Raw genomic sequence first — 27,991 nt, forward strand, 5'->3', positions numbered from 1 at the left:
AAATCAAATACAGATCTTGTTATGTCATTATGATTTCAATTTGTATTATTTATAGTTTGAACCTATGCATATATAAAAATAATAATAGGTGTAGGTAGCAGAGGAAGTTCTTCCTTATCTTGATGATATCTGAGTAAAGACAATTATTCACGATATTAAAAGACCTAAATGACAAAATCCTTGATACCAACTTATATGTCAAAAGGTACCGATGTATATATACGAATTATAGTGTGATGGTTGAGGCCCTTCGTTTATTTTTAATTAGAAATCTCAAATTTGATCGAGCCTCTAAAAATGAAAAATTATTGTTAAGAGTATCGCCCTCGTAAGATCAAAATGGGTTTTTGCATGAATTCAAATTTAATCAGGTCTCAATATGAGTATCGAATACCGAGTGAGAAAATTTGCTAAGGAGAATTTCGAATATATCTATTGGCTATTAGAATGTAAAGGGCTGAAAGATACCCTGCATTACATGACAAGGAAAATAAGAAATAGCAGGAAAGTAAAGTATTTTTTATTAATATGTTGCGCTCACACATTATTGTAATCATATCATATATGCGTTTCAAACTTTAGTTATTTGGTCAAGTTATCAAAATATCATTTTTGAGAAGTATTTTTTTAAAAATAAAAAATAACTTTTTAAAATATTTATGAAGAAAAATAGTTTGTATTTGGCCAATTCGTATAAGAAATAATTTTTTCAGTCTTAATAATGTTGACACCCAATTTTGACCGTCCCCAATATAAATTAATCATCGAGCTTCTTTCATTTTAAACGATCTAAGATAATTGGTTTTATAAATTTCAAAAATAGTTTGCGAGTTATTTTAAATAAATTATGTCACTTATTATAACTTTTAGACAACACTTATATTTTACATGTCTATATATATAATTGATATATTTTAGGAACATTCGAAAATTGTCTCAAAAGGATTTTAGTTTTATTTAAATATTTGGCTATTTGGTTTAAATTAATTAATAGCTTATATTTCGAGTTAATTAGTTTATAATTAAGTTAATTATTATATAATTATGTGTCTAATAGGTATATTTTATGAATGTTCGAAAATCATCTCAAAAAGATTTTTAATTTTAGTAGGTATTTTATTAAATTAGTTTAGTTTAAATTATGGTTTTAATTTTGAGTCATTTAAGTTTAATTGAGTTTATTATTTTATTTCGTCGAAATTAAGAAGCTCGCTAATTAATTTATATTAATTTGTCTTATATAAAATCTAGCCGAATTCTCTAAAATAACTCAATATGACTAAATTATAAATTCCAAGTTGGTTATAATTGTAATGCAATTGACCATTTCCTAACTACAATCTTAGCCGCATTTTGCCCCGATTTTGGACCAATTTTCAGCCAGAATTTGGCCCAAATCCTTCTCCAAACAATACAGCTCATTAATGCCTTCAATTTCCAGTCAACATTACACCAAAATCCCAGCCCACTTTTTTTTTCCCTTAACCCGTAACCCGACCCAAACTTTTTTTTTCTTTCTCAACGTTAACAACAACAATTCCAAACACTCACAGACGAAGCGTACAATAGCAGTACGCAACAAAAGAAACCCAGAAACGCGTGTAGAAGGAGCAGCAAGAGCCAGCTGCGAAAATCGTCCTTGTGGCCGCGAGATCCTGCCACGTAGCACTCCAAGGACGAGTCAATCGATCGAGCTCGTCTATCTCTCCTTTCCTCTTCCGGCAATGGTCGAAATTTCAAAAAAGGGTGCCTCCCCTTTAATGGAAAAGATTTCGAGTTTGAATTGGAAATGGGCCTTGAACCCAATTTCTATCCGTTTTCCCTCCATTTTCCGAACCCTAGTTTCTTCTATATATTCCCCTTATTCATTGTAGATGAGGAGGATTTTTTTTTTAGTTGAAAAGCTTGGGCAGAGAACAGGGGAAAGAGTTTTGAGTTAGAGGAGTTTTTTCTTTTAAGCAAAATATAAGAATAGCTTAAGAAGTAGTTTGAATACATATGAATTACACTCTGAAATAGAGAGTTTAACTCGTCTAAGAGCTTAGTTTGATTTTCCTTTTGGTGCTATCCATCGCTCCCTCACAAGTTCATTGTGAATTCGAGGTAGCTGCTCAGATTCTGCCCCAGTCCTTTGTCTGTTGTTTGTGGCCAAGTTCGCGTAGTGGTAAAGTGTCCTTGCTCGTCCCGTCCAAGTTCGCTGCTCCAAAGAAGGTACTCGTTCCTTTGCTCTTTCGCTTTCCCTTTGATTATTTCGAGTTAATAGTGATTGGGCTGCTATGTTAATAGTAGAGTGTTGTTGGATTAGTTTCTTGACTTCGACATGAGCCCATTTTGTTTCGAAAGTAGTTGATTCTCTATTTTTGTTCTACTTGGAATAGTTTAAAATTTATTCGGGTTCCTACGTTGAGCTTACCTGTTGTGCAGCTTGAATCTTTTAGTTTTGTTTTGTGTGTAGTTTTTGGTTTTCAATTATTTCTCTGTTTGGTTCATAGATATAGACTTCTGCTAATAGTAGCTTAACATCATGCCATTGGTAAAATGTTGAACTCTGTTTTCTAGTATTTATTTATTTTACAAATCTAAATATCGTCCTTAGTCGTTCATTGTTTTACTTTCTCTCGACTTCAAAGCATGTTGTTGACATCAACTCGTTTGTTTTCCATGTCTTCACTGCCGAAGGTTCCCATTTCCCTCAGAACAAGCTTTGTTTTCTGACCATATGAGCTTAGCATAATATGGAGATAACGTGAATCTATGACTCCGCGTTCGATTTGTTTGCTTATATTGACTCGGTTTGAACAATTTTGTATCCAGGCGTTTTGTTTGTCATAGCTTCTGTAAAGAAATTTCCTGCTCATTCTGAATGTATTTTGGTCATTGGCTATTTAGTACATTACGGCTAACTTGCTAGCAGTTAGATTTAGGAAGGGTGTTAAAGTTGCTCATGCTTTAATATTTGAAGTGTTTTAAGTTATTTGGTAGTTTTTTTTTTCTTAGCATCCATGAGTTATCTTACTACTTTGGTTTAAGCGTAGGACCTTAATTTATTTTGTTTAGGTTTTTAGTATCTTCATCTTGCATTCGTTTATTTATTTGGATTTAACTCTAGCCGACTTGCTTGATTCGATTTCTTTTAAAATCAATTCTTGACCATTTATATTTTTTGATAATTTTATTAAGGGAAGTTCGGAAGTGACTTTAATATTGGAGACAATTGACATGTTGTCTTGTTGTGCCCTGACAAAATTTTCATTTTAGGGCTTGGAAGCTTTTTTTCTAATTTTTTCCTTTTTTACACTTATGGTTTTTGGTCTTTTAGTTTGATTCATTTTAATGTGGGATTGTTTTCTTGGCTACTGCCTTTAATGCCTGAAGTATGTTTATATGAGCTTTGTCTTTTCATGCTTAATTGGTAGAGTTCTTATCAATTTAGTTAATAAATTGAAAAATGTTCTACCATTACCGTGATATTTAGGGCAGCAATATTTATTCTATTCCATTACTCATTTTTTAAGTATCGAATTATTATTTATGCGTTTGTTTTTATTTTTATTTTTGATGCATGTGGAAATTCGCCTGAGTTCACTATGAACTCCTATCTTCCTTCCTCCCATTTCGAGAGAGTCATAAAGGCTCAAATTCCTTTATCGAGTCAACCGGCCATTGAAAGTCGATGTACAGATCCCGGAGTCGAAAAATTGGAGCAGATTAGAGAATTGAAAAGATTGGGTCAAAGACCCACTTTTAATTTCAAAAAATTGTATTTTGTTATTATTGGGCCTAAGCCCATTTAGTCATTATGTTTATTATTTTGTTAGAATTTAGGACAGGTGAAAAATTGGGCCAAAGGCCCAAAACGAAAATGAGCCCAAATACTGGCCCAGACGGACGGGAAAACCAGATTTGGGCCCAAGTCTCTCTTTTTATTTTATTATGTTTGTTTATTTGTTAATAATTGCTATTGATTTTAAGGTTTCAAATATTCAAACCCCCAGAAGACACCCATTCCAAATAAACTACTTAACTAAATTTTTTTATTTTTTTTTTTTTCACTCGACTTAAAAGATAATTTCGTTAAGGATCCTACTTAGATAATATTTCATTACTTTTTTTTATTAAAATAGTCTCAATTATAAAGTAATTTGCTTTTTGCAATTCAAGATAAGTTAAAATTATTTTAGCCAAATAAATTAGTTGTCGGATAACCGCATTAGCGGATATTCTAGGTGCTTTAAAAACCTTCCTAGAATATTAATAGGAACCTCGAACCCCCTCAATAGTTTTCAATAGATTTACTGTTTTAGTCTTTTGAAAATAGTAGTTTTCTTGATTTTTCTTAAAAAATTAAGTGGCGACTCTTAAACCAGTCAAAAATATATTTTCCAAATAAAACAAATAAGAAGATTGCATTTATTTTTTTTGAGTGTCAAATTGAACAACAAAAAGAAAACAATTAAGTAGTATCAAGATATGCGTTTCTTTATACTGTTTTAATGGAGAGTAAGAGCCTTAAAATTAATATGAAATCTTTTTAACTCATATTTCTTCTAAAAATTGCTCTGTTATTCTAAAAAACAAAGGAGAGATAAATGATATTGACAATAGAGAAAAGAGAAATATAATTTGTATTTAATTGAAAGATATAACATTTTAAATTATTAATTTTGCTACGAGATATAACATGTTACATTGTTATGCTATTTTTTAAGTTATCATAGTAATTTTGCTATGAAAAATTACATGTTATATACGTTATTTAACTGCAGGCAAATATATTGATACACTCCAATGCAGTATTTGACCATTTGATAAAAATGATGACTAATTACTAAGTATTATACTGTTTAAAATTCACTAATTGTGTAAAAAAAAAAATCATACATCTTCTGTGGAGCTAATCATTTTATTTTTTATTAAAATAAAAAAAATATTTACGAACGGTTCGTTAGTCTATCATTTCCAAATTTTCCCTTAATATCGGAGATTTGCCGTTCACATAATCTAATGAATAGTGACAAGAAACAACTTTTTTTGACCGGAAGAATAGTACAATTAAATAATTTCCAAAATGCTTGATGTTGACCAAAACATAAGTATTATTGGAGTCATTTGGTAGAAAGATAAGGATTACTTATTCTAAAATAAAATATAAGATTATTTTTATTTATTGTTTGATTTGAGGTAATCGTTAGTCTTAAAATTATTTATTTTAGTATTTATGTTATAATAATAAAATAAAGTTATTATATATATAGTGAGATAACTAATATGTTCTCCATTGGTTAAAGAAATAGTAGTAATACTAACAAAAATATATATCGTACTATTTATTAAGGCAGTAAGGTCATCATTTTCCTAAAGTGCTACTCTTTAATGTTTAGTACACTTTTCCTGATAATGACTTATTTTTTCTTCTTGTTTCTTTTTCCTTCCTCATCACTTTGAATTCGTCAAACTTCATAGCCATCCTATTATTATTTTTAAATAAAAAAAGTACTTTCTTTTGTTGATGATTTCATTTAATTTAATTAATAACCTTTTAAGGTTAATAATAGTAGTATTTCTTTTTTCTTTTTAATAGTAGTAATTTGCTAGCACTCTGTCTAATTGATTATACAATTTGTTACGGCCCAAAATCATTGAACTAGATCGCCTGTTCATCAAAGTTGAGACATTGACTAATATTTTCTATCGTAATCTTTGTTTGAATACAAACATAAACAACAAAGCAAATAGTTATATGATCATACTAGCAAGTTGTATGAAATATATACATAAACACCTTGTTTGGATGGTTGTTATTATATTGTTAATTTAAATACAATGCTTGTTTTGATTGTTATTTAAATTTTATTGTATTGTATCATTTAAATTTTAAATTTATAGTTAGGTAACAACAAAAAGACTCATTTTATGTAACGATAGATTTGATGTGATCGCGTCGTTACTTTAATATTTTCTTCTCATTTTATCTTTCTTTATTATTTAATAATTACATTTCATCTTTTATCTTATCTTTTCATAGTAGCTCTACCCATAACCTACTTTTCTTGTAGGTTTATCATTCAATTTATGGATATGTGACCTTATGTACAATCTATCCAAACATTGTATTCGTTAAAACAATACAATATGATACAATACAACACAATACAATACGATATATTATGAAATAATACGTAACAATCATCCAAACAACGTGTAGACAAATTTAATCGCGAAGTGTGAGAGAAGCTCATCATGATATTAATAACCTTCGATCTCAATGAATTACCACTAATTTTGTAGCCTAACAGTAAAATCATCACCGGAATATGCAAAATTCATGTGGGCGAATTTCTCATGAAAAAATCGTCACCTTTCTTATGGAACAAAATCCTTTATATAGCCACATGTTTTAGGGTTTAGAATATTTTTCAAACCGATTAGGCATTTTTTACCATAAAAAATCGTATTTCATGTGATTCCTATTTATTTGGGCACATGAGAGACCACAGAACTTTTGTAATGTATAAATATTGTATAAATAGCATATATAAATGTATGTACATCTCTTCTGATACATAGTTATACATCATATAGACTTGGTTATACAATATCGATACATTATGCAAGCTTTTCTTGATTTTTTTAAAAAAGAAACTACCGAATTACACAAATATGCCTATCATATTTATTAATATTTTCTATAGTTTGAAATAATTACATTTTATATCACTAATTAATAATTTTATGATAGATTTCAAGTCAGATACACCAAGTTACATATTTTTTGCTACCAGATATACTGAAATAGGGAGAGAAGTGAGCGAGAACAGGAGAGAGGCGAACAAGATTTGTCTGTGTATCGCAAATACATGTATCTGGTGTAATTAGCATGTATTTGAGATACCAGATACGTGAGCGAGATAGGAGAGTAGTGAGCGAGATGGGAGCTGAATTGAGGCGAGCGAAATTTGTCTATGTATCCCAGACACATGCGAGTCCACTTATCTAAAACAAATTATACCTAATTTTAACCTTATATATCCCGAGTTATATGTATATATGTAGACGCACCAAAATATGACAAGATTTGTAATATTGAAAATTAGAGTGTATCTAACACATTATTTGGATGGTTGTTACCCATTCTATTGTATTGTTAGTTTAAATACAATGTTTGTTTTGATTGTTACTTAAGTTTATCATATCGTATAGTTTAAACCGTAGTTAGATAACGACGAAAAATCTCATTTTGCATAACGACTGATTTGGTGTAATCATGTAGTTATAAAATATAAGCAATTAGCTCCTAAGCAAGTAAAATTTTGATAAATTACCATTGTTTTTAATTTTTATGTTTTGTCCGTACCTTTAGGTAAGAAGCCCAAGGATGAATTCAATTTAGTCAAAAACTCAATAGGTGGACTGGACTGCCGGACACCAAAAGGAGAAAAAAGAAAAAAAACTTGGCAAGACGGACATGAGGTGAATTTCATAGGCATAATATATAAACATGACCTTTAATTTAGCTCCAGCTGATAATTATGCCTTTTAATTTTGGATATATACAAGTAGACACTTAAATTTTTATAAAATTGAATAAGTAGACACACATATCCTATGTCAGGTATGACACAAAATTGCAATGTAGGGTGAAAGGTCAAAAGTTAAGGCTATAATTGCCGATTAAAACCAAATTAAAGATCATGTTTATATATTATGTGAATTTCATATGCAGTTGGCGGGAGGCCCCGCTGCAGGGACCATTCCATTAAATTTGAACTTTCACATCATGGGTCATTGCCGTGCTTATTCTGCCTTAACGTTTACTTGACTTTGCATAGTGACAAATTAAGAGAGTTGTTAATTCTATCTCACAATTGTGATTTGTGGCAAAATCAGAATCAAAATTCAGGGGAAACAACTGGGAAATTCTTAAAGGCCGGGGTGAGAATTTGCTGGATCAACTGCACATAAAATATATTGACTCTTTAAGAGGTAGCTTACTGTTCTTAATGGTTGCTTCTTTGCAACTTCAATTTTATCGCTTTTATGCACTGATATTCATTGGGTTCTGTATACTATGTAATAGGCACTTGAGAATACATGTAAAATCTCTTTTCTAGAAATTTGAACTGAAAGTGTCTGGTAGGAACATTTATCATTTGTTTAAAATGTTCAATTGGAACAAAAATGAAATTTACCCGCAGAATGCTTTGTGCACCGGGTTGCCCGATTATCTTGAAAACCAAAGAAATTCTGAGAAGTTAAATGATTTGAGGAAGTTTGAGGGAATAGGTTTGAAAATTAAACTGATAAGTAAAAATAAATTTAACGAATTTCTGCCTGATTTAGAATCAAAATTTGAGTACTGAAATTCAACTGTATGAGACAGTTGAAAATTTTTCATTGATGGAAATTGATGCAGGTATTCCTGTGGGACCTTAACACGGATATTCTATCTTTACATGTTCCCTGGCTAAGTTGTGCTGAGTCTTCACTTTTGATGCCGTAGTCGTGTCAGATTCTCTCAAAGTACACTACTTTTGGAGAAGGAGAATCCAACTCGCACCTGCTGACTTTTATAAGAATCTGAGCAGCATAGTTCCCCGGAAGGGCTAAAGATTGGCTATCTAATGAGCTAGCATAAAGGAGGATCAAGGGATTTGGCTTTTTCTTTTGCCTTCCTTAGAGTGATATCATGCCAGAGGATCCATCCAACGATGTTTTTCTCGTCCCAGCTTCAGAAGTTGTCACTGAAATAACTCGACTTGTATTTGAAACAATAGAGGCTACAAATTCTGTTGTTGTGCAGAAGGAGAACTTCAATAAATTTTCAAAATTCTTGGAGAAGATTGCTTTGGTCCTAAAAGAGTTATCTAAGTCTGAAAGTAGTGAAATTAATAACTTAAGTCCTGCTTTTGAGGATCTCAAGTTGGAGATAGAAGTGATCAAACAACTAGCTTTGGACTGCAGAAATAGAAACAAAATCTATCTCTTACTAAATTGTAGGAGAATCGTCAAGTATTTTGAGAGTAGTACGAGGGATATTAGTCGGACTTTGTTGCTAATAACTTCGGAACATCTGAATGTTTTACCTGAAATCACTGACCAGCTTAAAGATCTATGCAAGAACATGCTGGATACTGAGTATGAAGTCTCTAAAGAGGAGGAAGAAGTTTCGGAGAAAATTGAATCAGGGATACAAGAGAGGAATATTGATAGATCCTATGCAAATGATTTGCTCATTTGTATTGCTAGAGCTGTTGGAATAGCAAATGAGCAATCAGTACTGAAGAGAGAATTTGGAAATTTCAAGGCAGAAATTGCAAGTAGTGAACAAGGGAAGAACCTGACGGAGACATTACGGATGGAAGAGATCATTCTATTGCTTGGCAAGGCTGACTTGCTTACAACTGCAGAAGAAAAACAGACAAATTATTTGACTAAAAGAAAATCTTTGGGTAGGCAACCATTAGAACCTTTGCAGTCATTTTACTGCCCAATTACTGGAGATGTCATGGAAGATCCGGTGGAGACTTCTTCTGGGCAGATATTTGAAAGGATAGCTATCGAGAAGTGGTTAGCAGATGGCAATAAGCTGTGTCCCTTGACCAAAAAACACTTGAAAAAGTCAGATCTTCGGTCCAATAAAACCCTGCGTCAGTCAATTGAAGAATGGAAAAACAGAAACATCATGATCACCATTGCGTCCCTAAAACTGAAAATTCAAACAAACAATGAGGAAGAAGTGCTTCAATCTTTACAGAAGTTGCTGGAGTTTTGTGTAAGGAGTGAGTTGCAGAGAGAATGGATTGTGATGGAGAATTACGTTCCAGTTACTATAGATCTTCTACGTGCAAATAATACTGAGATAAGAAAGTATGCTTTAATGATACTTTATGCTCTCGCAAAGGATAGTGAAGAAGGCAAGGTACTCTTTAGTGTACATTTCACTATTCTGATCTTTTTCAATTTCTTCTATAGCCAATAATGCATATACATCAATAGCACCATGGCGTTTGTGCAAATTTCGCTTATATCTCACACAATTTCCACAGATAAATATAGTTATCAAATGGATACATGTTCTACTAAGTTTTAGACTTTTATTAGAGGAAACTTTTGGGTCTATTCCAAATGATTTAAATATATTTTTATCTTGTTGTCCTTGCAGGAAAGAATAGGTACAGTAGATAATGCTATTGGGTTGGTAGTGCGATCTCTTGCACGCAAACCCGAAGAAAGCATATTGGCTTTGCAGCTGCTTTTGGAGCTATCCAGAAGTAGTATAGTTCAGAACTTGATTGGCAATGTCCAGGGTTGCATCCTTCTACTTGTTACTTTCATGAATAGTGAGGACTCTGTAGCTGCAAAGTATGCAAGTGAAATTTTAGATAGTCTCTCATTCCTTGATCAGAATGTTATTGAGATGGCAAGATTAAATTATGGTGCACCCTTACTACAACATCTATGTTCAGGTACTTTCTTAACAACTATCAAACTTTACAGCTGAAAAGAATGCTATTTTTTAGACCAAAGGTTACTGCATAACTTAGGCTATGGTCATTTTCTTTTGTTTGCTTTTGGATGTTTTCTTGGATGTGGTGCAAGGTTAAGCAGGAGCTTTATCAATGTCATCATGACAAACAAGCATATCTTATCTGTGGCAAATGGAACACATTTATCATCTTAGATGATATAGCTAGTCTTATATTTGATCCACTTAAATGTTTTAAACTCAATCCAGCAAACCCTGAACACTACTAGAGCATTTATGCACTATTTTAGCTAGAAATTCACATATAAAGAATAAACTATGTTATAAACATGGTTTATGCATTCCTGAACTTTCCCGGAGACCTTAAGGTGTCTGCAATTCATGGAAATCACAAGGTACCTAACAGTTTGACTGGATGAGAAAGCTTATCCATTAAGGAAATTAGGCCAACATAAAGAACTAATGGAAGAACGTTAGCACTCTGATATCTTTTATAAAGTCAAAACATCGAAAAGGGTATGGACCAATAAGTTATGTGGGACAGCATGGCATACGATTCAAGAATGAAATCCTGATTTCAGGTGTCTACATATAGTGATAGATAACTTCTTGTTGGTAAATCTGAAAAGGAAGATTTTATGCTGATGATCATTGGTTGTTTGAATTCGGAATTACTTTCAGAAGCTGTAAACACAACTTCTAAAGGTCTATCTCATTGGTGCAGGAACTGAAAGTAAGCTTATTATCATGGCCAAAACCTTGTCAGACATCCAGTTGAGCGACCAGATTAAGCTGCACCTCACAGAAAAAGGGGCACTGAAGCCACTTCTTGAACTTCTGTCTCATAGCAATACAGAGATGAAAATCATTGCTGTCAAGGCACTCCAAAGCCTTTCAACTGTCCCAAAAAATGGTCAGTTGATGATAAAGGAAGGTGTCAGTGACCTGCTATTTGAACTACTATTTTGTCACACCTTGACAACAGAAATACGGGAAAATGTGGCAGCAACAATTATGCAACTTGCTATATCAAAAAATTCCGAAGGATCAGAGGATATGCAGGTTTCATTGTTGGAGTCTCATGACGACATCTTTAAACTCTTTTCTCTTATATCGTTGACTGGATCTAATGTGCAACAAAGCATTCTTCGTATCTTTCAAGCAATGTGCCAATCTCCTGCTGGTTCTGATATCCGGACCAAACTGAGACAGGTGCGTAGATCTGATAAAGTATCTTAGATATGTTTGCATAATCTAGCAGAATTGAATGTAACTTGTGACACTATAGCTAGTTCACCCCTTAAGACATAAACTTCTAGAAGAACACAATTCCCTCTAAAGATAGCTATTTAACTGTTAACTGATGATCCTCTTTAGGAAAGAGACATTGAAGCTTTGGGTTGTATTATAAGGGGAGGAAGTTTTGAATTAAGGGACTACCAAAAGCTTAAACATTATCAAGCTGTTGGAAGCATTTTGACTCTGATGCTTTAGTTTCTCTAAGATTTTGTTAACCGACTTGCTAGTATGTATAGGAGGTGTCCTTTTTATGTTTAATTACCTGAAATGATTTCATGACTGCTCTCCTTTTTATCTCATCGGCACCAGGCGAGTGATTGGCAGTCCTTGAACAAGTGTTCCTCCTTTACAATCAATTAACTAAATTTCACACTATTGTCAGGTCTTGAAGTGCAAGTAGATAAACACAATTTGACTTCTGACTTCAACTGTCATTTCACTAATTGTTTCATTGTCAGATTTCCGCAATTAAGGTCCTAGTCTACCTATGTGAGCTTGATGACCGTGATGTACGGGCTGATGCGGTGAAACTCTTCTATTTATTGGCAAAAGATGGTAATGACGATATTCTCTTAGAGCATGTAAACAATACCTGCATTGGGAACTTGGTACGGATCATCAGAACTTCAGATAATGAAGAAGAGATTGCTGCTGCATTGGGAATAATCTCTCATCTTCCTCAAGATTTTTCAATGTCCCAGCACCTTCTTGATGCTGGGGCACTTGATGTCATCTTAGACCGTCTGCGTGGTAGAAATGCCTATGCTTCACTAAGAAATGAAATTGTAGAGAATGCTGCTGGAGCCCTTTGCCGTTTTACTGTTCCAACAAATCCAGAAATACAAACACAAGTTGCTGAAACCGGTATTATTCCTCTTCTAGTATCCCTTCTAGCATCAGGCAGTTGTTTAACCAAAAAAAGTGCAGCTACTTCTTTAAAGCAGTTTTCAGAAAGCTCACAAAAGCTGAGCAAGCAGCCAGCTAGAAAAAATTGGATGTTAAGTTGCTGTATCGCCTCATCGACACAAAACTGTCCCGTTCACCTAGGATTTTGCAGTGTGGAATCCTCGTTCTGCCTTTTAGAGGCTAATGCTCTCAGACCCCTCGCGGAAGTGCTAGATGAGCCAGATCCTGCAGCTGCTGAAGCTTCTTTAGATGCAATCTTGACAATAATTGAAGGTGAACAGCTGCAGAATGGTTCTAAATTACTTGCAGAAGCCAATGCCATCGCTCCAATCATAAAATTGTTGAGCTCATCCTCTATCATTTTACAAGAAAAAGCTCTCAAGGCCTTGGAGAGGCTATTTCGAATGATAGAGTTGAAGCTCAAGTATGGGACATCAGCCCAGATGTCACTTGTGGAAATCACTCAGAAAGGAAGAAGTGACATGAAATCTTTAGCTGCTAAAGTTCTATCTCACTTGAATGTGCTTCCTCAACAGTCTTCCTTTTTCTAACCGACGTTCAGCATAGGATGAGTAGATCATCTACACTGAAGCATATAGCACATTCATGCCATTGGTTTTTCCCTTTTATTATTATCTCGAACTGTTTAATACACACATTTTAGAATGGATCTGTCAATTATGAATCTTAGTCTTTCCTATGTAAAGTTTAGTGTTGCCACTTGCCACTAGGCACTATGTGGCCTCATAGTGTAAAAGCAGATTTGAAGATCAATGAGTAATTGTCATGTACTGTTTCAATATACCAATTTATTTGGTCCTTTCAAGTTTTGACTCAGTCCCTTCGCTTTCCGGTCATAAGAGATCATTTCCTCAAATTAAATGGCCATAGGGTGATGTGATGAAATAACAGGAGAAGAATAAAGAAAGTTTGATGTGTCAACAAAAAGCTACCACTGATAGTATAAACATGAAAATATTTGGAATCTTAATGAACTCCTAAATTAGCAAGTGCAAGTTCAGAGAAAGATTGTACAAGATGTTGAAAAAGACTGATGAGTTCATGAACTAGTATAGAAACTAATGACTTCAAGATATACTTCTAAAAGAAATTACAGAATGGCTGGACATCCTTTAGCAGGAACCCCTTTAGCCGTAGGACAAGCAGCCAACGGACATCCATCTATATTATTTCCCCACCAGTCGATATTGATATCTTTCGATTGTATGGTGATGAACAACAAGACCGCGATGAAAGCAGTTCCAGCATCCAGACCACCAGATAAAACATAGTTGTAACGTTCCCACAAGTGAGGCCAACGTCTGTAGACAACATAACCAGAAAGGAATGCTACAATCAGCCAACTCGTGTAGTTCACTGAGCTTGCTGGAGGCATCATGGCTGTTGAGCCCAGTAGTACTGGCATGTGTATGAGGGAAATCCATTTCTGCTTAGGGAAAATCTTTTGTGCCAACCAAACTAGTATAGGGGAAATGGCTCCTCCTAGAAAGAACCAATTGACATTGGAGTAAACACCAAGTGATCCAAATATTCTTTTTGGCCCAATGAGCCCCCAGATAACAGAGGCATCGTAGAAAACACGGTCCTGTGGACATTTCCACGGGCTGTTGGCTGGTAGCATGGAGACGTCGCAGAGATTTGGCACTGATCCCATGAGCCACCATGCAGTAATTGTGTATATGATTATTGATATGAATGTTCCCAGCATCTGAAAAGAAAATAGAAGTCTATGTTAGAGTAGGTCAAAGTCCCACACTCGTGGCATATCAGAGCCAGATCCATCCTCGTTTGGGCTCCCGGTCCACGCTCAAGTTGGGTATGGGCGTGAAGTGTTAGAGTAGGTCAAAGTGTCCACACTAAGCATTACTACAACAGAACTTAATTACCTGAGCCATAAACATTGCCCTTGGAGGAATTTTCATGTAGTGACCAAGCTTGAAATCATAGACAAAACTAAGAGCTTGGGCCATGCTAATGTACCCATACACCTTGAACAACATGTTAGCCACGGGGAATCCAGGGTACATATACCCCCAAACATACTCTGTGATGATATTAAGACCTGGTTGCTGATTCAAAACAGAAATAAAGTCAAAACGACACGAACATGACATACTAATTCAAACATAAAAGAGATATCAGTTTTCGGGTGATTGAGTTACCTGGTTCGTAGTAGCAACAATTATTCCTATGGGTAGAGTGAAACCAAAGGCTATAACAAAAGCTAGCAATACACCCCACCAAGTTAATTGGAATGTTTCGAGATAATGCTGACAAATGAAGAAGATTAAGGCCATGTTTACAACAAGAACAATATGGAACCACCACATTGGAACCTGCTTGTATTTTTTCATTAGCCTTGTGTGCACATCTAATTTCTTTCGCTGGTCGAATGCTTCTCTGAATCCATTCCACACTTCACTGCAGAATACATATTCTTTCAATCAGAGCCAAAAAAGAATGGCATTCAAAAGAAAACATTATCAAGGGATCTTTCGTTTATGGTCTGCTAATGCAGAGATTATAATGTAAAAGCTATACATTAGTCGTGCAACGATCTCTTAAGGGCTCTAGCATTCAATTTATCATACCTTCCGTGGAAGAGAAAAACGTGCACAAAAATAGCGCCAAGAGCAGCAAATCCAAGACCATATGTCATGGCAAAGAAGGTACTCAAATGCAACTGACCATATTGATTATAGGCAGCATAATCAAGCTGAAAGTGTGGATCAATGACCCCCTCAGTGTTGTATTCCGTCCCATTTACCGTGTAGAGGTCAGAAGAGAAAATTGGGAAAGTTTTGGCTTTGTAAACGTTGTACCAATAAGTGAGCGGAGTCATGAAATACATTACAAGTACAAAACCAACTCCAATATTGGCAGTGGCAAACCATGGACTAGCTAAAGGACTTCCAAGGTACGATGAAATGGTTGTCCAATCGAATCCTATGGCACCAATACCAAGGCCCTGCATACCAGAGCCCAACTGTTGAACAAAGATGGATTTGGGAGCAAACCAACACAGCCAAGAAAATGATGTCAACATCTGGAAAAGGTAACCAGGGAAAACGTAGTATGCAAAGCTGAAAACTAAGGCTATGAGGAAGAACTGTATCCGTGTTGTACTGCCTTTTGCTCTATTCTCCTTTTCGTGCAGAGCCCTGCACAATTATACAATACTAAGTACCAGCTCATGTGTAAAATATCTACACAACAAAAACTACATACAAGTGAATATTTTACACTACGGGTGTATTTTAACGCGTTGTAACATGTAATCTATTTCATTTTCCATATTACTAGTACCACTTCTAGTGATGGTTATAATTATCTTTTAGGCAATCTGATAGTTCGTATCAAATTTAAAATCAAATCTATAGAGAACCTGATATAACTAGTAACTAATCTACTATCATGGTGTAACATAAACAAATGCATATATACCTGAATAAGGAGACCTGAACCAAACTGCCTGGCCACCACATTTCTGCTGGCTCAACAAGAAGCTTCCGGAAAATACCGGCCCAACCAAAACCTAACATCTGTCATTTGTTTGTAGATATATAAATAACAACATATTCAGTATATTCGTACAAAATGAAGTCTAAAGAGAATACTACTATAAAGTGTAGCTTTAGTGACTTGTGTCAAATTTAGGTAGTAAATATCAACTCATAAAATATTTCAGACAGGTTTATAACTACAAAGGTTGAACAACTCAATTAGCTAGCAAAGTTTTTAAAGGTTGAACATATTGCATTATTTGATTATGGATTCATAATTTTATATTTGTCACTTTATGACAAAAGTTGTCTTTTAAATGTTATAATTATTGTGATTTATATATATACAAGGTTTATTAAAAAAAAAAAAGGAAGATTCTACGTCTAAATTCACACCAAAATTCAATGGTTTTGTTTAAAAAACTTAAGTGACTTTTCACATGTATATATTGTTATGTTTGAGTAAACCTATACCGAGTAAAATTAGTATTCTCTCCACTCCATTTCAATTTGTTTGGAATGGTCAAAGGATATTTTTTTATTTAACTTTTAATTATATTGATTTTATTTCAAAACAATTGAAGATTTCATATTATTTATTCCTCACAATTAGGGGTGTCAAAAATGAACCCAAACATATATAACCCGCCCAGAATTTTTAAGGGTTGAGCTCAAGATAATTTGAATTGGGTTCAATCTTAACTCATTCAAGCCTAACCCATTTTAAGATAATTCTCAATTGAGCCCAATTCAATCTCCAATTTCAACCCGTTTTAAAACTCTTTACTAAGATATGTTCCTATATTAAAGGTATGAATTATTATCTATTTAACATCTTTTAGGATTTATCTATCCGTTTGTAACTTTTTTTTAAAAAAAAATCTTGAGCTGAAATTCGAATTGTGATTATAAAAGTTAAATATCACTATGTTAAAATTATTGAGATTGGGCGGGTCAAGACCCAACCCGTTTTTTAGCCCATTTGAGCCCAAAGTAAACTTGGGCGGGTCAAGACCCAACCCGATTTCTATTTAAACCCATTTTAATATCTCCAATTTTAACCCAACCCGCCCATTTGACACCCCTACTCACAATATTAGGGATTTGACCACCGTACTCCAAATGCACCAAACAAATTTAAACAGAGGAAATAAATCTTCATACACATATATACAAAATTTAATCAAATTCATCAAATATAACAGTTGAATATACTATGAAATAACAAAAGCATGTAAAAAAAAAAGATACTTTTTCTTTTATAAAAAAACAAGAATATAATAACTAGAAAAAGTTACCTGAGTTGTGGCCATGATAAGCAATGCTGGAAAAAAATCAAGTGGTCTCTTATAGTAAAGTTTAACAGCACTCAATATATGCGTAGCATAAACAGTTCCAGCGCCCGCATTAGCGAAAATCGTAATCAACACGTGCTCCTTAATATTAAATCGGCCCGGATTGAGCGTAAACGCCCAACTCGTGCCCTCGAAAAACACCCTCTTTGTTATAATTTTCGCCATTAGGTGCCCAATGGGCACCACTGCGATCTGAACCGCTGTCGATGAAATCGTCAGCGGTTGAGTACGATACCAAAAAAACTGATTCACAAAAGATAACAAAATACAAGAAGTGATCCCAAGGAACCACATTCTAAATGTTAATACAGGTGTTGTTGGATCATCAGTTTTTGGCACTGTCATTTCAACTTCTTTAATTGGGCATTCTTCATCATCATTATTAGTCTCCTCTTTCGATAAATTCATTTCATTAACTTGTATTTCTGCCATTGAAATACTTGTTCTTAAAACCCAAGAAAATTGTTTATATAGAAGGAAGGATAAGATTAAAAGTTTTTGTACCTAATTATGATACATATTTGGTAAAAAAAAATATGGCTAAGTACGGAATATTAATTGATTTAAGAAGAAAATAAGAATTGGCTATAAATAGGACTTTTAGAGGAAAAAAATGATGATTCATTATCTTTGAAAGGTGCAGTGTTTGGGTTAAGGTAGGTAACTATTAAGTATTTTCTATATAAAGGATTATGAAGATTTGTTTTAGTAATTTTAAGTGTGGATTTGTTTGAGATATTTAAGGTAAATAATTAATTAATTGAAATGATGAATATTACGTTATCAATCGTGAGATTGATCTTCTACATACAACTGTCAAACAATTAATTTTTTTTTTATTAATGTGAAATATTTGAATACGAAAAGGGTGGGAGTTGAGAGTTTGGAGGTATTACCGTGATAAGCGTCTCCGCCACTCCATCTATCTTTATTTGCTCACTATATTATTTTGAAATGTCCAACAATATTTGTCTGATTTATAAAACTACTGAATAATTTACAATCTTGTGTGTTGTGTCCACAGATCTCTTATTTCACAATTTTTAATAATATTTGAAGATTATTTCAAACAAGTGTTCCAAAAACTATGTTCTCCAGCGTATTTACTTTTCTTTTGCCAAATATTACCTTTCCAACGTCCGCTCAAGGTTTTAAAACCTAATAGTGTCAACTCTAGGAAACAAGTCTGAGATTTTTACCACATGATCAAACAAGCAACTCTAAAAATAGTACAAAGTACTTCCCACTTATCATTAAAGTACAATGGTATATTATAAATAACATCCTACGCACCAGATAAAACTGAAATCATCTTTCAGCAATCAGGATATGAAATATAACAACACCCGTGTTCTGCAAAGGACGACGCAGAAATTGACACGGAAATGAAGACTACCATTTCTTCCCATGCAAGGAGAAAAGGCTGGTCCTAATGAAAACCACCCATTCAGAGAGAGAGATGTCAAACACAAAACCGCAAAGCTGGCATAACATCTAAACATGTAATCTCCGAATTCAAGTTGATCCTACATAGAGGGTCGTTCCAAAATTTAGCTCGATTGATGAATTGGTAACATAGCCTTTGATCGTTAGTAATAAAGGTCAAGTGCACATAGTCTAGCATATCACCTGTAAAGATGCATAATTCAATGCTTTCCGCGATACCCACCACCTGACCTGGCACCAGGACGGCGAGCAAATTGCAGCCTTAAGTTGGGCGAATCACGGTCATGCTCATCCAATTTATAACCTGCAAGATTGAGATACAGTATCTCACGCCGCGCACATCATTGATGATTTAGGTACAGACGCGCAAACATGTAACTTAGTGTTTGTTGTCCAAAAACTTGCATGAGATCACTTTATAAACTTAATGCACGAAACCAACCCATGAAATTTGCACTGGAATTCAATCAGGTCATGCAAAGTCAAAAGCATGTCAAAGCTATAAACAGGCCTGCAAATTTTCTTTTACCTTTAAGGAACTCCAATTCCCTTTCAATTACTAGAAGAAAAAAGTTTAACCTGAAAGTCACTCGAAGAAACAAAATGAAAAACTACAGAAGAGGTGAATAAAAATTGACTACTCCCTCCTTGTTAGAGTCAAGAAAGATGAGAAACATAATTCCTTTTGGCAAATCATAACTTTTTTTGGGTGTGCTTCAATCGGACTGCAGATTTGCTCCCCACTAACCAAACGGAAAGGGAAGAAATAAGGAACAATATCTATTAAATTGGTTGTCTAGGGCTACATATAAGAAATACAGTCATTTTTGTCTATGGAATCTTCTGTTTTCCACAGGAATGGCTGGAGAATCTTTCATGCTAGACACATAGAAGCTATGTCTCAGATGCAGGTAGCCAAATAAAGAGTGCAATCACAGAAGAGTCTATGATCAGATGCATCCAGTGAAAAAAAGAAAGCAAACACTACGAAATGATCAAAAAAGTACTACCAGCATTTAAGCTAGCTTTCACAGCGCCTAATTAAAGAGTACTGCATAAAATAAATAATGGTCATGATTTGCACTTGCTCTCTGGACGGGAAAACTAGCTAGAGAAAGCTAAGTTTCCTGACTTAGAAGCTATCTTAACCTTCCATTTCCTTACTGCCTGACTTAAATGCCAGGTAGTTCTTAATTTTATAGCCATTATTACCCAAGGCCTTATCCACCGAACAATTGCCCACTGCATCCCACACCTCTTCCTTCCCAATTGCCCTCTCTAGCAACTCAACTCAGTCTTTCAACTACTTAAAATTGTATCCCTCCGAACTTTGGTTGTATCTCATCGATAAGTAAGCTCTGATAGAAGACTGACTATACTACAAGCCTAAAACCAGATAAGTTACAAGATTAATTTTACTGATGGCGGGTGCAGAAATCTCACCTTGTAAAGTATCCATCGCAGTGGCTGCATGGGCTGGACTCATAAAATCAACAAAGCAAAGAACAAATGGATGCCCTCCTGGCTACATAAGTTGATGGAACAGAGAATTCCTAAGAAAACATCATAATAGAACTACGACTAGAAATAAATCTATAGGTGTGTTCTTACATGTCGTGATTCTTTGATCACCAGTCTAACTTCTTTGAAGCCTACGAATGGTCGAAATATATCTGCAAACTAGAGTCAAAGAAAAAACTAGAATGGTAACTAAAATAGTGAAATGGGAGAAGCAGTATAGAAGGATACGTGACACCTCTCTTCGGGTGCAATTAGCAGGCAACCCCTCCACAAACAATGTACTGCTAGCCTCAGGTGGAAGAGGAACTTCTGGTCTAACACCTCCAAACTCAATGGTCCTGCTTCTAGCAGCAACTGGTTCTGATCCCACAGTACCCATAACACGTGGACCGTCAATAGAAAGACTGCCTACTCCATTACTCATGGATCTTGCAGAGTCACCACCAGCATACGAAGAAGTTTGCTGATAAATTTTGAACTATATGTTAGACTAATACATCGTCAAGGAACTGAGCATAAAAGGATATGAAAATTAACCACACACAAACGAACCAAAAATTAAGTACCCCGCTTCGCAAGTATTGTTCATAGGATGTTTCAATAGGATCCGTTTCCCTAATGGGATGATGCATTCCTTGTACATCATTGTGGCTATGACTGCCAGGCATCTCAGGACCACTTGGAACATCTATGAGGTGACAACATCAAATGATGGTATTACTTCCCAATAGAGAAGAATTAGCAATAACTCCAATAAGCACACTCATAGATAAACAAGCTAATAGGAACACGCGTACAAACAAACAAGAAAGTGGTAACCTAAACTAGGCAACATGATGTTCAAACATTGTCAGAATCAAGTCATCAACAGGAGAGAACAGAATGAAAACCAAGCCAACTGCTTGGAGAAGACTTGTCCACTTTCCTCTTAATAATTAAGAAAAAAATGTCCAAGGTTTAATCAACTGCTGAGATCAGGGGATCTTAGTAGCTCAATTGATTAGCTACCTAAACTTCCACCCCATTGGTTAGTGTTCGATTTCCCACCTTGTAATCCCCTCCCCATTTCTCCTTCGCCTTCACCTTCCCCATTTTTTACTGCTGAGATTAACCACATTGCGTGTATATAACCATTTCTATCTGAGGAAACAAAAAAGCTCCCAGCAACCAAGGTAAAGTTTCAGTTGATCATCCAATTAGGCCAACCGATACAAAAAATCACATCTTTAACTTGTTCCTCTTACTTCTATGAATGAAGTCCTTAAATAAAAAATTATTTTCAATTGCTAGCACAATAAATACTTTTCTTTCCGACTGGATTCAGAAAAGGGAAATTTACCTTGAGCATTGGGATAAAATCATCACAACCAATAAATCCTTTTTTTTACTCACTTTAATCTTACTAATCACCTACTACTTTAATTTTGTAACACCAAATCAATTTATGAACATATCCCTTTAAAAAAAACCTAGCTTTTGCCAATTTTGCCAATTCAGGGAAAGAACAACGATGTGACCCAAATTAGCAAAAATTAATCACTTGAAAGAGCGAAGGGAAGTAGATGAAAGGTACCATTTTCGGTCCTCGGGCGTTTTGAGGGGACCGGAGGAAGAGAAACGGGATGTATCCGGCCGTCGGTGACTCTCCAGTAAGCATCTGCCATTTCGATGGAGAATAAAAAGGAATTAATGACCCAAAACACCTCGATTTGCTGCTCTAAGATCGGAGTTATACCCCGATTTTACAGTAGCTATAAATCCGTCAACGATCTTCTCTGTGTTTTTTTTCCTTCTAATGTACTTCTGAGGAACCAAAGTACGAAACGAAATTTTACTTCTCTTTTTATCACATCTTTTTTTAAAGTCCTTTTTAGTTAGTATTTTTCGAAAGCCAATTTTCGATACAGTAATGGGACAAGCTACGGGGCTGTTCTAAGGCTTTATGGGGCAGGGCAATTTTAAAGTTGCGTGGGATGACTTGAAATGGGTTTTTTAAAAATTAATGTGGTGTGGGATGGGTTGCGGGTAGGGACGTAGGGTTGTTCATGGTTACGGTTAAAAAATCAAATTGAATTATAATTCGAACCTAATCGATTAAAAAAATCAATTTGGTTTGGTTAGGCTTGGTTTTAAATTTTGAAAATCGATACTATTTGGTTTGGTTTTAAATTTTGAAAACTAATACTATTTGGTTTGGTTTTGGTTTTACTAAAAAAAACAACCGCAAAAATAACCAAATCGAACTTATAAATTTGATATATAAATTTTATAATTTTTTATATATTGTTCATAAATAAAAGTTAAATATTTTATTAAATTTTAATTAACTTAAGTCTTTAATTTTACCATTTTATCAAACCCAACACTTTAGCCCGACTATAACAATCCTAAGTCCAAGTTCATCCAAATCCATTTTAGTCTTTACCTACCCTACTTCACATAAAATAGTCACATTTTCTTTTAATTGAATCACTTTGTTTGTGTAATGATAACTATAGTATTGCTTAATTGAATCAACAATTATTTTTTTGTGGATTGTTCATGTACTAGGTGTTTGTGTCTATCAAGATAGATACATCCTAAAAAAATTATTACTTTCAGACCGAATAAACCAGAAAAACTAAAATAAATCGTACCAAACCGACAATNAATCAATTTATGAACATATCCCTTTAAAAAAAACCTAGCTTTTGCCAATTTTGCCAATTCAGGGAAAGAACAACGATGTGACCCAAATTAGCAAAAATTAATCACTTGAAAGAGCGAAGGGAAGTAGATGAAAGGTACCATTTTCGGTCCTCGGGCGTTTTGAGGGGACCGGAGGAAGAGAAACGGGATGTATCCGGCCGTCGGTGACTCTCCAGTAAGCATCTGCCATTTCGATGGAGAATAAAAAGGAATTAATGACCCAAAACACCTCGATTTGCTGCTCTAAGATCGGAGTTATACCCCGATTTTACAGTAGCTATAAATCCGTCAACGATCTTCTCTGTGTTTTTTTTCCTTCTAATGTACTTCTGAGGAACCAAAGTACGAAACGAAATTTTACTTCTCTTTTTATCATATCTTTTTTTACCGTCCTTTTTAGTTAGTATTTTTCGAAAGTCAATTTTCATACAGTAATGGGACATGCTACGGAGCTGTTCTAAGGCTTTATGGGGCAGGGCAATTTTAAAGTTGTGTGGGATGACTTGAAATTGGTTTTTTAAAAATTAATGTGGTGTGGGATGGGTTGCGGGTAGGGACGTAAGGTTGTTCATGATTACGGTTAAAAAATCAAATCGAATTGCAATTCGAAATTAATCGATTAAAAAAATCAATTTGGTTTGGTTTTAAATTTCAAAAACTGATACTATTTGGTTTGGTTTGGTTTTGGTTTTACTAAAAAAACAACCGTAAAAATAACCAAATCGAACTTATAAATTAGGTATATAAATTTTATAATTTTTTATATATTGTTCATAAATAAAATTTAATATTTTGTTAAATTTTAGTTAACTTAAGTTTTTAACTTTACCATTTTATCAAGCCCAACACTTTAGCCCGACTATAACAACCCTAAGTTCAAGTTCATCCAAAACCATTTTAGTCTTTACCTACTCTACTTCACATAAAAGAGTCACATTTTCTTTTAATTAAATCACTTTGTTTGTGTAATGATAACTCTAGTATTGCTTAATCGAATCAACAATTATTATTTTTGTGGATTGTTCATATACTAGGTGCTTGTGTCTATCAAGATAGGTACATCCTCAAAAAATTATTACTTTCAGGCTGAATAAACCAGAAAAACTAAAACAAATCGTACCAAACCGACAATAATCAAATCGACGATTATTTTTTTCGTTTGGTTTTAGAAATTTAAAAAACCAACTAGATTGATTTGATTTTGATTTTAATCAATAACCAAACCATGAACACCCCTAGTTGCGGGTCTATGCGATTTTATGTTTCAAACTTAATTTTAACTTTTTACATGTTATAAGAGTGACAGAACATTATTTATATATAATTCCTTTAAAGTCACTAAAATATTGAAGATTGTAAAATGAAAATGGTTAAATCAAAACTAATAAAATTTCTTACTTGCTTTCCAACTAAGCTCTAAAAATAAAATTTTAAGTTAGTATTATTTATTAAATTAAAACAACTTGATCAGAAAATGAATTTATTTTTTATTAATTTTATTTTTAGTTTCAAACTTGATTAAAAAAGAGAAACAATCAAAAATTTTATACGGGGCAGATTCATGTGAGACGGGTTTATGTGGGGCAGGGTCGAGCAGGTTAAAAATTAAAAAAAGTTATCATGCGGTGCGGAGCGATGCGGGTTAAATTTTTTACGGGTTAAGCTCAACCTGATCCGCCCCATCCTATCCCTCCATTTGCCATCTCTAATCAATTTGATTAATTTTTAAAATTAAATTAAATTATATTAATTTGATAAATTAAAAACTTCTAACTCATACTCCCTCCATCCCATTTTATTTGACACTTTGTGAATTTCGAGATTCAAACAAGTCTATATTTTATACATTTTGAATTATCAATTATTGTGATTTATAGTACTTTTACATGGTTTACAAATATATAAATTTCATTTCAAAAATAATTGAAGATTCTGTGCGCAAATTATCAATCAAACTTAACATATTTAACTCTCAAAGAATGAAAAATGTCACTTATTAAGACCATCTCCAAACCACCTCTATTTTACTCTCCATTCTCTATATTTGGAGAGTAAAATGGAGAATGAGCACTCCAACCCCTCTTTATTTAAGACTCTATTCTTCATTTTTAGAGAATTGAATAGTAGTTCTCCAAATTTGAAGAACTACTATTCACACTCTCTATTTCACTTTTTCAATATTTTATTATTTTCTAATTAACATATTATTTTACATATAATGTCATTAATTAAATATCTAATATTCATAATTCTTTTTAAATGTAATATAGTATTTTTTATAGTATATGCTGCTTTCATCCCGAATTTAAAATATTTTATTTTTTTTCTAATTTTCGTCAATAATATAATTTTATTTTATTATTAATTTTCACTATAAAGAATGCACAAAATTAAAATGATAAGATGAAAATTTTAATTTTAAAAATACAATACATAACATAATAATTTAAATACAAGATAAAACACAATACAATACATAACATAATAATTAATTTATCACAACAATAATTTAGTAATCCGGTAGGTCGTTTTCAAATTTAGCACTATTCGAAAAAAAAATTAGGGTATGATGGTAGATGAAAATCTCCGATTTGAACAATTTTTAGCTAGAAATAAAAAAATTAAGGACAAAAATACTCATTTTGAATTCCGTAATGCATTAATAGAATATTTATGGGAGTAACGTAATAATTTTGAAAGTTGAGTGTTTATGTAATTATATTTCACTTGTATTTGAATTTGTTCATTAATTTGTATATTATATAATATTTTCTTGCAATTTATATTATTAGAAATTTAAAATAAAATATAATTTTATATTAAATAAAAAAATTGAAAAAATAAATTTTATATTACATGAAAATTATATAAAGTAATTATTTGGGAAAAAGAAAGAAGAAATTTGTATTATGAAATTAGAAAATAAGAATGAAATAGAAATAATAATATAATATTGAGGAGAAATAAAAAAAATTATTTTTAGAGAGTAAAATAGAAAATTAAATTGGGGTTGATTGTTTGAAAAAATAAAAATTTTTATATTTGAACCGTAAAATAGAGTTTAGGGTTGGTGATACATAAGTGAGACAGAGAGAACAATTTTTAACTTATAAATAAAAAACAATAAGCCAAAGGTTTCATTTGAGGTCTACCTTGTCCACAATAAGACAAAAAAAGTCTCCATCTAGATAGTATTTTCCACCCCTATTTTATCCTATCCCATTCTCCATCATTGTCAAAAAGCAATTGCTTAGAAAATTCATCTTCCTTGGGCAGGTGGTAATAATACTAGTATACTACTAATACTTTTCCACACCAGAAAAACAACAGCAATGAATTTGGCATCTCAAAATCAATTATCCCCTAATTTCCTCCTCCTATATATATAATTGCATCTACATATAATCAGACTCAATCCCTTCTCCCTCTCTTTCTTTTATATATATACAGACACACACTGTTAATTAATTAATGGCGGACGCTGCTACGTATAATCACCCTTTGTTTAGCTGCAGAATTTGCCAGAATCCCATCGCTCTTCGAGATGATCTTCTCTCTAAACGCTTTGTGGTAATTACTCTTATTTCTTCACTACTAAGACTACTTTTTTCCTCTGTTTTTTTTTTAATTCGGGTTCACTTCGGGAAGTCTATTTGGGAGTAAAACTTTCTTAGAGAATGGCGACTCCATACTCAAGGAGAATCGAACCCGAGACCTTTTGATTAAGCATGAAAGAATACTTATCACTCCACGTTGTTACTTTTTTCCTCTGTTTATTTAAGTAATCCTCCGTTGACTTCAATTGATCCATACAACAATATATAGACATTCTAATCTCACAAGTGAAATTTAAGAAGATAGAATATCCGAATAAAGGAGGGATTGTTTTCGATAAAAAGAAAAGACCAAATCATGTTTCAATAATTGCATTCAACTTCAATTGATCCATAAAACAAGATATATTCCGTCCAATTTGACAAGTGAGGTTTGAGATTTGAGTAAGGTAGGGCCTAACTTGTGTGATGTAAAAATAGGCTGCTTTCGATAAAAATAAGCCCAAATCGTCTTTATAAAATTGTATTTAACTTCAATTGACCTATGAATTGATATTTGTTAGGCAAAATCAGGAGGAGCATACCTTTTTCGGCATGCTATGAATGTAGTGGTGGGGAAAAAGGAAGATAGAAAACTGATGACAGGTACCTTCAGTGTTGCTGATATATTCTGCAGCAAGTGTGGGCAGGAATTGGGTTGGAAGTATGTTAAAGCTTATGATCCTGCACAGAAGTACAAAGAAGGAGGTTTCATTATCGAGATTGCCAAAATTCTCAAAGAATATTAATAAATTCATCACTTATTTATGTAACAAGTACTGCTTGATCGAGTGTAAATTAATAAGATTTCTGGTCATGAAAATGAGGTTAAAAACACTACTTTTAGCCTTTGTATGTTATCATGCTGTTGATATGTAAGAAACAGGGTAATCTTCTTTGGCAATTAAGATGATTTTCACTTGTTAATGTTAGAAAGGGATCTGGTATAGTCATCAAAATGTATAAGATGATTTATAATGTGTGCCCTAGCCAATTTCTTACCCCAAGTTCTATAATTTCGATTATTCTGGATCCGAGCCGTGTAGCTCCTATAAAAAACTTTTCATATCCAAGACTTGAATCTGATACCTCTAATTATGGAAATAGCGAAGTGTACAAATATTAATTTTTGGGTCAGTGGTAGCTAATATTTATTATATAAAAATTATGCGG

The 27,991-nt window shown here is 33.5% G+C and overlaps 4 protein-coding genes across 7 annotated transcripts; 2 read left to right on the forward strand and 2 right to left on the reverse strand.

Moving 5' to 3' along the window:
- The first annotated feature begins 7,851 nt into the window (after window positions 1-7,851).
- On the forward strand, window positions 7,852-13,506 carry LOC125858111 (U-box domain-containing protein 44-like). Its single transcript, XM_049537794.1, has 5 exons — window positions 7,852-7,983; window positions 8,414-9,919; window positions 10,163-10,466; window positions 11,211-11,698; window positions 12,244-13,506. The coding sequence occupies exons 2-5, from the start codon at window positions 8,687-8,689 to the stop codon at window positions 13,240-13,242; spliced, it is 3,024 nt and encodes a 1,007-aa protein (XP_049393751.1). The 5' UTR covers window positions 7,852-7,983; window positions 8,414-8,686; the 3' UTR covers window positions 13,243-13,506.
- A 202-nt stretch (window positions 13,507-13,708) lies between these two features.
- Window positions 13,709-18,002, reverse strand: LOC125860934 (oligopeptide transporter 6-like). Its single transcript, XM_049540980.1, has 6 exons — window positions 17,514-18,002; window positions 16,157-16,254; window positions 15,304-15,873; window positions 14,875-15,133; window positions 14,599-14,781; window positions 13,709-14,420 (listed from the first exon to the last, which is right to left on the reverse strand). Exons 1-6 carry the CDS (start codon window positions 18,000-18,002, stop codon window positions 13,803-13,805), a joined length of 2,217 nt encoding a protein of 738 aa, XP_049396937.1. The 3' UTR covers window positions 13,709-13,802.
- A 789-nt stretch (window positions 18,003-18,791) lies between these two features.
- LOC125860212 (protein MATERNALLY EXPRESSED GENE 5-like) lies at window positions 18,792-23,561 on the reverse strand. Of its 4 annotated transcripts, XM_049540133.1 has the most exons (8): window positions 23,515-23,542; window positions 22,111-22,297; window positions 21,104-21,225; window positions 20,766-21,000; window positions 20,628-20,689; window positions 20,460-20,541; window positions 19,200-19,320; window positions 18,792-19,096 (listed from the first exon to the last, which is right to left on the reverse strand). In XM_049540133.1, the coding sequence occupies exons 2-7, from the start codon at window positions 22,199-22,201 to the stop codon at window positions 19,217-19,219; spliced, it is 696 nt and encodes a 231-aa protein (XP_049396090.1). In that variant the 5' UTR covers window positions 22,202-22,297; window positions 23,515-23,542; the 3' UTR covers window positions 18,792-19,096; window positions 19,200-19,216. The 4 variants fall into 4 exon arrangements, with proteins under 4 accessions (XP_049396090.1, XP_049396089.1, XP_049396088.1 ...); XM_049540132.1 differs by lacking the exon at window positions 22,111-22,297 and having other exon boundaries at window positions 23,325-23,561; XM_049540131.1 differs by lacking the exon at window positions 23,515-23,542 and having other exon boundaries at window positions 22,111-22,340.
- A 2,983-nt stretch (window positions 23,562-26,544) lies between these two features.
- Window positions 26,545-27,754, forward strand: LOC125860834 (protein yippee-like At4g27740). Its single transcript, XM_049540863.1, has 2 exons — window positions 26,545-26,795; window positions 27,343-27,754. Exons 1-2 carry the CDS (start codon window positions 26,697-26,699, stop codon window positions 27,565-27,567), a joined length of 324 nt encoding a protein of 107 aa, XP_049396820.1. The 5' UTR covers window positions 26,545-26,696; the 3' UTR covers window positions 27,568-27,754.
- The last annotated feature ends 237 nt before the right edge of the window (window positions 27,755-27,991 follow it).

The sequence above is a fragment of the Solanum stenotomum genome, chromosome 3 (genome assembly GCF_019186545.1).
Source record: "Solanum stenotomum isolate F172 chromosome 3, ASM1918654v1, whole genome shotgun sequence".
In the NCBI taxonomy this organism is placed as follows: domain Eukaryota; kingdom Viridiplantae; phylum Streptophyta; class Magnoliopsida; order Solanales; family Solanaceae; genus Solanum; species Solanum stenotomum.

Coding starts and splice junctions, on each gene's coding strand:
- LOC125858111 (XM_049537794.1), top strand. CDS start 8,687: ATGCCAGAGGATCCATCCAACGATGTTTTTCTCGTCCCAGCTTCAGAA. Junction 10,467..11,210: donor ACTACAACATCTATGTTCAG/GTACTTTCTTAA, acceptor TCATTGGTGCAG/GAACTGAAAGTAAGCTTATT. Junction 11,699..12,243: donor TCCGGACCAAACTGAGACAG/GTGCGTAGATCT, acceptor TTTCATTGTCAG/ATTTCCGCAATTAAGGTCCT.
- LOC125860934 (XM_049540980.1), bottom strand. CDS start 18,002: ATGGCAGAAATACAAGTTAATGAAATGAATTTATCGAAAGAGGAGACT. Junction 16,255..17,513: donor TTATCATGGCCACAACTCAG/GTAACTTTTTCT, acceptor AACAAATGACAG/ATGTTAGGTTTTGGTTGGGC. Junction 14,421..14,598: donor GGGCAATGTTTATGGCTCAG/GTAATTAAGTTC, acceptor TTTTCTTTTCAG/ATGCTGGGAACATTCATATC.
- LOC125860212 (XM_049540132.1), bottom strand. CDS start 23,415: ATGGCAGATGCTTACTGGAGAGTCACCGACGGCCGGATACATCCCGTT. Junction 21,226..23,324: donor ACGCCCGAGGACCGAAAATG/GTACCTTTCATC, acceptor GTCACCTCATAG/ATGTTCCAAGTGGTCCTGAG. Junction 20,690..20,765: donor CACCCGAAGAGAGGTGTCAC/GTATCCTTCTAT, acceptor TCTAGTTTGCAG/ATATATTTCGACCATTCGTA.
- LOC125860834 (XM_049540863.1), top strand. CDS start 26,697: ATGGCGGACGCTGCTACGTATAATCACCCTTTGTTTAGCTGCAGAATT. Junction 26,796..27,342: donor TTCTCTCTAAACGCTTTGTG/GTAATTACTCTT, acceptor GATATTTGTTAG/GCAAAATCAGGAGGAGCATA.